This window comes from Poromitra crassiceps, assembly GCF_964638095.1.
Source record: "Poromitra crassiceps genome assembly, chromosome: 26".
NCBI classification, from domain to species: Eukaryota; Metazoa; Chordata; class Actinopteri; order Beryciformes; family Melamphaidae; genus Poromitra; species Poromitra crassiceps.
The window spans coordinates 9,030,062-9,043,800 of NC_139640.1; the positions used below are offsets into that span (position 1 = coordinate 9,030,062).

Consider the following 13,739-nt stretch of genomic DNA (forward strand, 5'->3'; position numbering starts at 1 on the left):
TGACCACACCAGCCTATCTACTGCCAGTCCTGAAAATGGTAAGGAAAATGGAAATGAAAAAAAAAAAATCTGTGTAAATTCTGTCAAGGCATTCCTGAGATATTGCATTAACGAGCATGAAACAGGTGGTGCTAATGTCACAGTGACCTTGAACTTTGACCTTTGGCCACCAAAACCTAATCATCCTTCATCCTTGAGTCCAAGTGGGCGTTTAAGCCATTTTGAAGAAATTCCGTCAAATATTATTTTGAGGCACACTTGTAATATAAATTCACAGATCATGCCAATTGCTGAATGTGCATTTACAAACTGCTTCTCATTTGTGAACCTCTTTCTATATTTGTGAGAGAAATCTGTGTGGTGAATTTTGAGACTCCCCTGACGTCGCAGGTCAACGAACGTCACCATTGGCTGATAAAGCTGTCAATCAGATGTATGATTCTGATTGACAGATTCATCATGTTTGCTTTCAGCCAATCACGTGCCTTAAGGCAGGAAAGATAGCAGTCTGCCTTGCACATTTGTCCAGGTGTTATGCCGAGTTTTGCACCCCCGCTCGGCAGCAGCTAAACGCATCCCCACCCCACGGGAGCATATTGTAATGATTTCCTACAGAAATGTAACTGTTTAAAAGTGATATAACTGTCTGGGTAGACGTGACCTCCCTGATTTCTAAGTTAAAACAGCCCCAAAATAAGTTGGGGATGCAATTCTCAGCGGGGATACGGAAACGTTCACTTCACGTGCCGCAGGTGCAAATTAGAGCCGTGCCAAAATCATCTGTGATTCCAAAATGCCTGGGCAAACAGGATTTGGGCGGTCTTAAGTACCAGAATTATTCACGGGTGTGGCCTGGCAATGCCTGGGCGTTACATCAAACAAACCAATCAGATTCCTCGCAATCGCTGTTTGCGCGAGGCATGCTATATGCTGTAATTCTCTCCATGCGTAATAGAGTGTACTCACTCGTGCCGAGGACAGAGAAAGATGGAGAGAGCTTATTGACAGATCGTCTGTGGTGCCAACGACCCTCCAGGTTATGAAGGTGAATAGCCTATGTCCATTGTCCAACAAGTTTTCTCAATTCATTTCCTTCTTTGCGATGTGATAAAAGTTTCTCAGTGAGTTATAGTCGATTGCCTCACTGAATTATCTGCTAATGCCCAATTTTAGCAGCATAATTTGATGTCCTGGCGTGGCAAGGCTGTGCGTAATGACATATCCAAAAGGAATTTTACTCTGCACTGCGCTGCGCTGCACGGAAATTATGGTGCACTCAAGCGCAATGGGGTATTTAGCGCGTAAGAGGTGCTTTTAAAAGTTCTTAGCGCAAAGTAATTGTGCGCTGCTGACGATAGGATAATGCCATCTATCCCCACATTTTTGCGCTGAAACGCCTAGTTCGGCATGTGGCACACCTATGTCCAGTACAATTATAACAGGCATGCGCTGCGCTCTGCGTTAAATGAGCGCAAATGCTAAATTACTGCTTTTGCGAAGATAGGGCCCAAAGTCTGTCTGTCTGCATCCATTTATCTCATCAACAGGTTGGCCAATCAATCTGAAACTGCACATGGGCCTTGAGCATTGGCACAGGCAGGGACTGACAAAGCTGGTTTTTCAATTTTTCCAAATTAAACTGTTTCTGGCATTTCTGGCAACTGGCAAGCCTGCACCACACTGAGTTGGGGCGCGCACATCCCTGGAAGTCTGCACACAGTTGTGGTGCATGTGGTTATGGATATTGTCATATTAGAATTTCTAAATCTGAGCTGTAATCATAGCAACCAAATTAGGTTGATTAGTGGAATTTTTAAATACTGGAATGAACACAAAATGCATTATTCCAAGTAAGGTATGTGAGATCTCACAGTCAGATAGAGGGACACAGTCCAATCTGCCAGAATACAATAAGACTAGTCTATGCTGTTCTATTTCAAGATGCAGGTTACTTCATGCATGCCAGCACAGCATCCGGTCAGGAGGGAGACTCCGCCTGGCTGGAGACTAAGAGGATGAACCTCAGCAGGGAGTGTCACGTCCAGTGTCTCCAGTTCTACTACTTCCACAGCGGCAGCGGGTCAGACCAGCTCAACATCTGGATCAGAGAGTTCAACGACTCTAGAGGACAGCTACGCCTCATGGGACAGATCACTGGTAAATATAGTGTTTTCTCTTTCATTGTGATTTATCATAGTTTGCATTCGGGTGTATCTGATCTAGTGCACCGTGTGTAAGTTGAGTAATTGAATGTAGTCATCACAGTCACAGCACATATTTTAATTGCTAAAATCCTCCCTCCAGGTCCCCCAACATCTCATTGGCAGCTCCACCATGTTCCCCTGAATGCCGCCATGGACTTCCAGGTGGAGTTTGAGGTTCATAAAGGAGCAGGAAGCTCTTCAGGAGGCTTCTCCATCGATGACATCAACCTGTCTGAGACCGAGTGTCCACATCTGACCTGGCAGATTAATAACTTTGAGGAACGTCTAAGAAATAGTGCGTTTGGAACTAGTTTGTTCAGCCCACGCCAGTACTCTGCAAGCGGGTACGGCTACCAGGTGGAGATAGAGCTTTCCAGAAGTTTTTTTGGGATGTATGTGAGGCTGGTGTCTGGTGACTATGATGACCAGCTGGAGTGGCCTTGTCCATGGAGGCAGGCGACCTTTGTAATGCTGGATCAGAACCCCAACATCCAACTGCAGATGTCCAAGCAAAAGAGCATTACCACTGATGGTGAGCTTCTGAAAAGCTGCATGAAATGCTCCAAAAATGCATGAAATCTTAAAAGAAAGTTACCACTTAAACAGAAATGATAAGAATACAAAGAATTATACTACTAAATATTTAATACGGGCGGCTGTAGCTCAGGAGGTACAGCGGTCGTCCACTAATCGCTTTGGATAAATGAGGTTGATGGTTCGATTCCCGCTCTACTGATTGTAAAGCGGTTTGGATAAAAGCGCTATAGAAATGCAGGCCATTTACCATTTATATTACAGATTTTCCTTTTAGGTTACCGTATTTACTTTTTTGTTCTATACCTTCTGTAAACAGGTAGCTATCTTTGGGATAACCCTCGTACCACTGGAACCGAATATGTCGATGACGAGGAAAATCAGACTTACTTTGTCGGCCCTTCGGTTGGAAGAAGGTACTTTGCAGGACGGTCCGAGATGAATTCTAAAGACTTCCTCAATGGAGGGAGCCTTGTTTTGCTCTTCAGCTTCCAAGGTAGGCAGACAAAAATGTCACTGACAGACAAATGATGTCTTCACTTCTTTTGTTTCTTTGTAGTTTTTAAATGATTATTCAAACTGGAAGCGTTACAGTCTGACATGATCTTACAGTAAGTTCCCTCTCCTCCTTAGATATCTCCAGTCTTGCTGAGGCCAGCGCTCTTCCATGTGCCAAACGGCCAACAATGAAGATTACACATTCTCCTACAGTGATGGATGTAGGGCCATGTGGCTCACGGTAGGACATTGAATGTTTTTGTTCTTATCGTGTGTATACATTTTTGAGCATGAAGATTAAATATACTATTCAAACGATGCTATGTCTTCTGCAGGCCCCTGACCACCATCCGCCCACCTCAAACAACAACAACAACACCAACAACACCACCACCAACAACAACAACAGCAACTGCTACAACCACCACAGCAGCTGCCCCAACAACCACAACAGCTGCCCCAACAACCACAACAGCTGCCCCAACCACCACAACAGCTGCCCTAACAACTACAACAGCTGCACCAACAACCACAACAGCTGCTGCAACCACAACAGCTGCTCTAACCACAACAGCTGCTCCAAGCACCACAACAGCTGCTCCAACAACCACAACAGCTGCTCCAACCACCACAGCAACTGCTGCAACCACAACAGCTGCTCCAACAACCACAACAGCTGCTCCAACCACCACAGCAACTGCTGCAACCACAACAGCTGCTCCAAGCACCACAACAGCTGCTCCAACAACCACAACAGCTGCTGCAACCACAACAGCTGCTCTAACCACAACAGCTGCTCCAAGCATCACAACAGCTGCTCCAACAACCACAACAGCTGCTCTAACCACCACAGCAACTGCTACAACCACCACAACAGCTGCCCCAACAACCACAACAGCTGCCCCAACCACCACAACAGCTGCCCCAACCACCACAACAGCTGCCCCAACCACCACAACAGCTGCCCCAACAACCACAACAGCTGCCCCAACAACTACAACAGCTGCACCAACAACCACAACAGCTGCTGCAACCACAACAGCTGCTGCAACCACAACAGCTGCTCTAACCACAACAGCTGCTCCAAGCATCACAACAGCTGCTCCAACAACCACAACAGCTGCTCTAACCACCACAGCAACTGCTACAACCACCACAACAGCTGCCCCAACAACCACAACAGCTGCTGCAACCACAACAGCTGCCCCAACAACCACAACAGCTGCTCTAACCACCACAGCAACTGCTACAACCAGCACAACAGCTGCCCCAACAACCACAACAGCTGCTGCAACCACAACAGCTGCCCCAACAACCACAACAGCTGCTCCAACCACACCAGCTGCAACTACAGCTGCTACAACTACTTTCTCAGTCAGTTTCTCATCTGATGAGACATTTTCAACTGACCTGTCAGATTCATCATCTACAGCTTTTGCAACTCGAGCCACAAAGATAAAAACAGCGGTAAGTCTCCCACTTAAAATGAACCGTGTGATATCAGACAGATCAGGGCATTTGCTCAAAGGATTGAAAATATATACAGTATTGCTGCTGCGCTATATTGTTTCACTGGCAAAAACTATTAACTAAGACATTTTCAATATATTCAACTTTCAGAATTACCAATTTGTTCCCAAGCCTAATTCTGCTTCTACCATTCTTGCTAGGCAGTCTTAAGGTCTTTGCGCACACAGTCCGGTTTTTTCGTATGCGTTTTTTAATCTGTCACCTGGAAACACAGACAGGTCAAACAGCTCACAAAAGCCTATTGAGTGATGCGAAAAATGCAGAAAATCAAACCTTTTCCGAAAACTTAAATGATGGACGAAAGTGACACAGTGACACAACATGAGGTCATATTTATTTTAAAACGTGCGACAATTTCGGGTGAAAAATACGGACTCAGTGTTCAAAATTTCCACTTGGTCTTTGCAATACGTCTTAATAGGGTATAGCTTGTTTTCTACAATGGTGGATCATACAGTGAAATACCCAGGTCTCTTGTGGGATGACATCTGATTCCAGTTGCTGGGTTTCAAATAAATATAATCACCCCATCACTATGTGAGGATAGGATGCACTCTCAGTGCACTTCCGTTTTTGTAATTTCACAGTGGTATCAGAGGGACTAATAAAGACTAGAACGACCGCACCGCGGATATATGCCTCTGCCAATGAGCAGTTGACATCCATGTCTGGCCAGACTTTGATGTTTGAGCCAAATGTGAAGAAATTCTGTGAAGGCAAAGGGCGTTCGTGAGGTCACAGTGACCTTGACCTTTGACTACCAATATGTAATCAGTTCATCCTTGAGTCCAAGTGGACGTTTGAGCCAAATTCGAAGAAATTCCGTGACGGCATTCCTGAGATGTCGCATTAACGAGCTTGAAAATAGCATTTGTGAGGTCACAGTGACCTTGACCGTTGTCCACCAAAATCAAATCAGTTCATCCTTGAGTCCAAGTCGACGTTTAAACCAAATTGGAAGGAATTCCGTCAAGGCGTTCATGAGATATTGTGTTAACAAACTTGGGAATGGCATTCGTGAGGTCCAGTGACCTTGAACTTTGACCTTTGACCACCAAAATCTAATCAGTTCATCCTTAAGTCCAAGTCGACGTTTGAGGCAAATTTGATTAAATTCCGTCAAGGCGTTCCTCAGATATGACGTTAACAATCATCGTATGGACCGACGTACGGACGGACAAACCGAATCCATAATGCCTCCGGCCTGGCTATCGCCGGCGGTGGCATAAAAATGGCTAATAGAGGAAATTCTGAAAAGAAGGAAATTGAATTGTGTAATTAAACGTTAAAATGAAATAGTGAAAATTCTCCAAATTCAAGAGACTAAGGAAAAGAAAACATTAAGAGTGGGCCCCTATCGTTGCATCGGCGCAGTTTCTAGGCCGAGCGGCAGGCGCAGATCAAAGCAGTGGGCGTGGACAGGCGCACTTGATATCGTCGTGCTGGCGCTAGATGCAGCCCAAAGCATTACAACCACGCCTTTTAGGCGTAAAATTATGCACCGTCATGCTCATTGGATAAGTGCAATAAACGAATCGCACGCTTGCCTTTTTAGCTCCAATTCCAGTGATCCCGCAAAACCAGACGAAAGCCAAATGCTCTGCCCCCCCCCCCTCCCTTCATCCAGCCTGTCTGTCTGCATTATAGGCTATTATTCCATATTATTATGCTTCTCAAACCAATCTAACTGCAGTTTCAATACTGCAAGCATGTAAATACGCTACACTATAGCAAGATCAAAGTGAAAATAATGTTCTATGCATCAGCTAGAAAAATATAGCCTATTAGATTGGTGAAAGTTTGTCCAGAAAGATATCATTTTCTCTCGCCTGCTGCAGGAAGGATGATGCACATAAATATACCCTACATTATGTCAAGTCATTGCATAAATGTGTTTTTATTGTAAAACTAAATGTGAAATAGGGCCAAGTTATTGGAGGGACATCACAGTATAGCAGATGCCATTAGAAGCGCGTTCCGAAGCGCGTTCCGCTGTTACTTCTCTAAATCACGTTAACTCGACAAGGGGTATATATAGGCCCAGGAGGACATATATGTTTCACATAGGGTGGTGTTTTCATTTCGATGTTTTATTTGGTCCAATATTGAAATGTTGACAATGGCAGGCTGTGTTACCATTACACATTAATTTAGAACTACCTTTTATATCTATTTTGGCTCATTTGGTGGCTATTTAGTAGCGAAATGAAGAAACACAATGCATGCTGGGAACTCAGAGAGAGAGAGAGAGAAGGGTGACAGAGAAGAAGCAGTGAAGGCACAGAATAGGCCTGCTTTTAAAAAGCGCAAAGCGCTAAATGTAGGCCAGGTCCCAAGATATCACTAGGCTGGTATTTAGCGCCGACACGCCCACTTTGGGACTGCGCCACGCCCATTCGGCCTAAAGCGCATTTGGCAGCCTAAAGCCTATTGCTATCTTGCCGAAACAGGCGCAAGGCACGTTTTTTTGCGGTTAAGGCCCGTAATAGCGCCGATGGCCTGTGGGAGAATAGAGCCCTAAGAGTATGCTTACAACCTGCTTTTATTCCTGCAGCTTGAGACCCTTTACAAAGCAGCGTACCCCTCCTCCTTCAGCCTTCCCCTCCTGGAGTTTACTGTGGTAGTCAATAAAGGACTAATTAAGAAAATTATGCAAAGAAGGAAATTGAATAATGTAATTGAACAATGTGAAAATGTAGTAAAACTACTTGAAATTAAAAAGACTAAGGTAAAAACAAAAAAGATATAGCCAACATAATGCTTACAACCTGCTTTTATTCCTGCAGCTTGAATCTCTTTACCAAGCAGCATACTCCTCCTTCAGCTCCTTGACAGTGGTGTCATTCAGGTAATTTGTTTATGTTCAGCTTTGCAAGAATGAAAGAATAAACGCCAGAAAGTCATGATGATTGAAACTATTTGTTTTTCTGCATTTCCAATTGCAGTAGTGGATCGATCGTCAACAACATCAAAGTTAGTTTCGCGGACTCATCTGTTCCTACATCTACCCAGATTGGAAATGTGTTGATCAATGGAGCGTCAAGCATTACAACCTTCGACATTGACACCACCACTGTTGATGTGGGTGGCACGCTCATAACTACTACAGCTGCTCCTACTACAGCTGCTGCTAAAACTACAGCTGCTAAGACTACAGCTGCTCCTACTACAGCTGCTCCAACTACAGCTGCTGCACCAGTTGCACTTCTCCTCTCAGAGCTGGCACATCCATTCACAAAAGAACTCATGAACACCAATAGCACACAATTCAAAGAGCTTTCAGTCACAGTTGTTGCCATGGTGAGAATAATTTCATCGTTTTGTTGATGTTGTCTTGTTAAGCAAATCATTACACTGTTCATTGCAACTGATAAACAAAGCATTTTAATGCAGATTTCACATGCATTGAAATTCATTCCATCCCATTTGATATTCATTTGGAGAATATTGTATTTGAAATGCACTCAATAATTATGTCTGATCCCCCCCCCCCCCCCCCCCCGTTTTTCTTCTTGCAGTATCATATAATCTTCAGTGAGAAATTTGGTGTTCTCTTCATCCGCACCTATGTTATAGCATTTAGGTAAACTACAAATTCTACTTCCTTTTAAAGCCTCTCTCATGTATGTTTCTATGTGGATAATGATGTTATCTATATCTGTGTGATGCCTATAAGTTACATATTTAAATAAGTCATCAATATAATTTATAATTTTGATAGATTTTGACTCTTGACTTTATGATTTTGGCATTTGTGATGCAGCCGTGGTGGAGCCAGAGCACAATCCCGTGGTGGAGCCAGAGCACAATCTAATAACACGCAAGCAGAAATGGGGATTGAGTTCAACAGGACTGCTCCAGCTTCATCTATCCCAGCGGCTGATACCATTGTGGCGGCTGTGACAGAAGCTGTGAATAACCCCAACAACACCTTCAACGTCACTATTAATACCAACTCTCTCCAAATATCAGGTAAGTTAACAGTTAACACATAAGTCTAAATTCCACTCTACTCATTATTTGAAACATCATTTTAATTTGCCTGAATTGAAAAGTTGGGAGCAAAATTATGCTTGTAAATGTGAAACAGACATAGCTTAGTGACAAGTGCAATTTGTGGCAGGATTGACTATTCTAGATATCTGTCACTCAATGAAAATGCTTGTCAGTCACTAACTGGTAATTTGCTTAAATTCAGTTTGGTCTTTATATAATCCCATAGGGCAATTTGGTTTGCAGCTAAAACACCACCGCCACACATAAAAACACAGTAACCATGTGACAATAAAGACATTAATAAAACATCACTCAAACACAATGGGAGTGAAAAGTGAGTGAATCATTTCTCAAGAACAGCCATTTTGTAGATCGGCATGGGACTAGCTTGTGACCATGGGTGTAGTGAAGGGTAAACGCAAGTAAATGCAGTTTACCTACCTCTTTGAAATGAGGCAGATAGTTGACTCACCTATTTTCAGATCAACTGTATAAATCATTGAGGGCAAACAAGGTGGGTAAACTACTCGCCTTGGATAGTTTACCCACCTCTGTATTTACAACTACACCCCTGCTTGTCACTACTTTCATTACATTACATTACATTACGTCATTTGGCAGACGCTTTTATCCAAAACGACTTACAATAACACACTTTTTGTCAGCAATAGAGCAATCAACTATGGAGCACAGTCTATGACAACTACAAATCCTGAAGGAACAGTGGTACGAGTTTTAGTTTAGGATATATATATATATATATATATATATATATATATATATATATTTAAGAAAGAGAGAGAAAGAAGTTAGATCAAGAAGGGCCCAGATGGAGCCTGAAAAGGTGAGTCTTTAGTCTTTTCCGAAAGATCGGCAGTGATTCAGCAGTCCTGACCGAAGGTGGCAGCTCGTTCCACCATTGGGGTGCCAGGGAGGAGAAGAGTCGAGATCGGGATGAGCGACTTTTGAGCGCCCATAGCGAAGGAGGAGCGAGGCGCCCTGCACTGGTGGAGGAGCGAAGGGAGCGGTGAGAGGTTTGGAACCTGACCATAGATTGCAGGTACAGGGGAGCTGACTGGTGTACTGCCCTGTAGGCCAGTACCAGTGTCTTGAATTTGATGCGAGCTGAGATGGGAAGCCAGTGGAGGTCCCGGAAGAGGGGAGTGACATGAGAGAATTTGGGTTGGTTGAATACCAGACGGGCTGCAGCGTTCTGAATGAGCTGAATCGGTCGGATGTCGGTGGCAGGTAGGCCAGCCAGGAGCACGTTGCAGTAGTCCAGGCGAGGGACGATAAGTGACTGGACCAGGAGTTGAGTCGCTTCTCTTGTGAGGAAGGGACGGATTTTGCGGATGTTGTAGAGGGAGAACCTACAGGAGCGTGCTGTCGCAGCTATGTTGGCTGAGCAAGACAGCTGGTTGTCGAGGATCACCCCAAGGTTCTTAGCTGTTTGGGAGGGCAGTACAGTGGTGTTGTCGATGGAGATGGAGAGATCTGTGAGAGGACAGTCTTTCCCTGGGAGGAAGAGTAGCTCTGTCTTACCAAGGTTGAGCTTGAGGTGGTGGGCAGACATCCAGTCGCCAATGTCCTTGAGACATGCAGAGATGCGAGCCTCGATTTGAGTGTCGGAGGGGGTGAAGGAAAGGAAAAGTTGGGTGTCATCAGCATAGCAGTGATAAGAGAAGCCATGAGAAGAGATCACATAGGCAAGAGATCTGATATAGAGAAGGAAAAGTAAGGGGCCCAGGACTGAGCCCTGGGGGACACCAGTGGTAAGAGGGCAGGATCTGGAGACGGACCCTCTCCATAAGACCTGGTATGAGCGGTTCGAGAGATAGGAAGCAAACCAGGAGAGTGCAGAACCTGAAATGCCGAGGTCAGACAGAGTGGAAAGTACTTTCTTGACACTATCGCAAATTCAGAATTATATGATAAGACGCTTGCAGTTTGCAAAACCAATTCTCTTTGACAGGATTGTTTTGATGCAGCAGCCATGTAGCATTGTAGAACTAAAGGTCTAAATGACATCAGACATGTTTTTGCCTTGCACATGACTGTACGATGCATTACTGATATACTCACAATGTAAGGGCAAGCTATTAATAATTTATTCTTGAAAAATTCACAGGTTATTTAAACCAGAGAGCAACCACTCCAGCCCCCACCACAGCTGCTGCCACCACAGCTGCTGCCACCACAGCTGCTGCGACCACAGCTGCTGCAACTACAGCTGCTGCCACTACAGTAGCACTCACTGCCGTACGGGTCACTTTCTCATCTGATGAGACATTTACAAGTGACTTGCTGACTTCAACATCTTCAGCTTTTGTAACTCGTGCCACACTGATAAAGACAGAGGTAAGTCTCCCACTTAAAATGAAGCCTGTGGTAGTATCTATTGCATTCTGATATCACAAGAGACCAGACAATATACATTGCTGCATCCTAATCTTTTTTCTTTTACAAAAATGTCTTAAAATATCTAATAACTATGTCATATTCTATAATAAGCCTTCCTTTGGGGGCAGATGTTGAGAAACTGATCACATCACATCTTCCAACAATAATTTTTGTCTGTTAAAACACATTTACATGTTTTTGGGATTTTCTAAATGGTGGAAATTCAAGAAAATTACAGTACGTGGCCGTATACATTTTCAAATCAAATTTCAATCTAGTTTACAATAGCATTAACCCTCTCCATTCAGTTTGGGCTATATTGTCACTCACTGGCAAAAACTGTCTAGGTAATTCCACTTTTAACGATTAGGTAGTCGTGCATTTCCCCTTTTGTCATTTTAGTGGGGTAGTAAATATAATAAATAAAATGATGAAAATAAGGAAATTAAATGGTGTAATTAAATAATGTGAAGTAACATAATAAATAGTTGAAATATTAATAGGATAATTAAAAAGACTAAGGAAATAAATAAATATAAATATAAATAAATATGCTTACAATCTGATTTTATTCCTGCAGCTTGAGCCTTTTTACAACGCAGAGTTCTCCTCCTCCTTCAGCTCCATCACAGTGACGTCATTCAGGTAATTTGTTTATGTTCAGCTTTTCTAGAATGAAAGAATGACCAGAAAGTCACGATGATTGGAACAATTCTTTTCTCTGTAATTCCATTTGCAGTAATGGATCAATCGTCAATAACATGGATGTTACTTTCACGGCCTCATCTGTTCCCACTGCTACCCGGATTGGAAATGTTTTGATCAATGCAGCTCCGAACATTACAGCCTTCAACATTAACCCCGACTCTGTTTCTGTGAATGGCACAGGTATGCAATATTGAGTAATACTGTACTTGGATCAAAAAGTGCAAAAACTTTCCACACCTTTTTTAAATACATGTTTCTTTTTCTTCTCTATTCCTTTACAGCGATTTCAAGTGGAGTAAGCCATGAGATCAGTCTCCTCACTGCATTCTTCTTGGTGGCGTTGTCCTGGCTACTCTCAAACCAGCAATAAGTGTCAGCGGAGACATGTCAAAGGACTATGGCCACCGTCACTGGAATGAGAAATTAATACGAGATTTGTGAGGGTCTCAAGCAGTAAGTGTCGGAATAACCTCCAGATATTAAATTCCAAATTGTAATGTAAGACATTAACTCATTGAGTGCCAATGACGTCTAAAGACGTCAATTCAAATAGTAACGTAGAGTGCCATTGACGTCTAAAGACGTCAATTGTGTTTTTTGACGGTGGGATGTGGATCAAAGCTTGATGCATCTCCTGTAAAAATATGGGGGATGTTGAAGGTGTATAAGCTATTTTACGGACCCATTAGGTGGCGACAGTGCTCTCCAGATTAGAGAAAGGTGAGGAAAAAACAGAGAAGAAGCCGTGGGGAAACGGAAACCGATGCATGCTGGAGCTAACGTTAGATGTGCCTGTGAACAGCAGCCAATCTGCTCCCACAATTGAGCATTTCTGTCTGTTGCGATAGTTTCTCCATATGATTAGTTGCCAGAAAAGGAGCACCCGACACCAGCGTCCTTCTGAAAAGTTAAATTATTCTCAGCTGGAAGCCGGCGCACAAAAACGGCGGAGCGCTGAGAAAATATACGCTGGGTGCAGCGCACTTTGAAACGTGCAGCGGAAAATTCAGAGCAGAGAGCCACCAGAGACACTCCCATGGAGGAGTTTGCAGTTGAGGGGGGTGGGGCACGCAGGGTACCATACAACACCGACCCAGACAGCAGGCTCGATGGACAGATTGGCAAACACAAGCTAGAATACCTGATGCCCACCAGCAGTAAATCAAGACCAGCAAGAAGGTGTAGGGTCTGCGCACGCAGGGGCCAGCGCTGCTGGTTGCAGCTAAAAAATATTATTTTGCCATCAAAATTCCTTTGTTTTCGCTGTTTTATTGAAGGAAATTATTTTTGAGGTGTCACTACATCAGAAAATATTAGCTTCAGAGTCAGTGATGTGCTTGAAATGCTTCATTTCACAAAAGGCTCATTATCTCAGCTTCTAGTTTGAAACGTCTGTTTTTGGTGAAACCAACCTATCTTCTACTGCTGATAACTAAAGAACGGAAAATTATATCAATAAACTTTTTTTTGCTGATGATACAAGAGAGTCTCATCGTTCTTTGGGCGTGTTCGTTGTTTACATAGTAATATCACACAATATTCTGTGGGTCTTGAGAAATCACTGAAAAGCTCTGAAAGGGCTGGCACTGTTAAGTAACTGTTAAGTTAAGTACAATGGGGCAGGCAAATTTAGAGGATGCCTCCTGGTTGCATTTCAGTCACTATCCAACTATGCAAATGACAGCATACATATACACCTTGGAACGCCAGTTGGAAACCACTGAACACACGGTCCAATGAAAAGAAAATAATATGGCAATACTACAAATAAAAACACAATGATTTAAATCATGGATAGTCCATCCAAAATAATTGCACTATGTACATGTACAATTTGCCTCATTGAATGCCATGTGATATAGCAATATT

General features: G+C 43.4%; 1 protein-coding gene across 3 annotated transcripts in view; it reads left to right on the plus strand.

Moving 5' to 3' along the window:
• The window catches only part of LOC310798829 (uncharacterized protein), a 153,412-nt gene extending 140,113 nt beyond the window's left edge, over window positions 1-13,299 (plus strand). For 2 of the 3 annotated variants that reach the window (XM_083661387.1, XM_083661386.1), the window contains 14 exons: window positions 1-38; window positions 1,942-2,157; window positions 2,305-2,736; window positions 3,058-3,234; window positions 3,372-3,477; window positions 3,572-4,703; window positions 7,553-7,614; window positions 7,712-8,066; window positions 8,285-8,349; window positions 8,530-8,738; window positions 10,891-11,120; window positions 11,743-11,807; window positions 11,902-12,050; window positions 12,152-13,299. The exon at window positions 1-38 is cut by the window's left edge and continues 127 nt beyond it. In XM_083661387.1, coding sequence (XP_083517513.1) covers window positions 1-38; window positions 1,942-2,157; window positions 2,305-2,736; window positions 3,058-3,234; window positions 3,372-3,477; window positions 3,572-4,703; window positions 7,553-7,614; window positions 7,712-8,066; window positions 8,285-8,349; window positions 8,530-8,738; window positions 10,891-11,120; window positions 11,743-11,807; window positions 11,902-12,050; window positions 12,152-12,240 — 3,325 coding nt within the window. In that variant the 3' untranslated portion in view covers window positions 12,241-13,299. The remainder of the gene's footprint in view (window positions 39-1,941; window positions 2,158-2,304; window positions 2,737-3,057; window positions 3,235-3,371; window positions 3,478-3,571; window positions 4,704-7,552; window positions 7,615-7,711; window positions 8,067-8,284; window positions 8,350-8,529; window positions 8,739-10,890; window positions 11,121-11,742; window positions 11,808-11,901; window positions 12,051-12,151) is intronic. The other variant, XM_083661388.1, reaches the window with a different exon arrangement.
• Window positions 13,300-13,739: the final 440 nt, after the last annotated feature.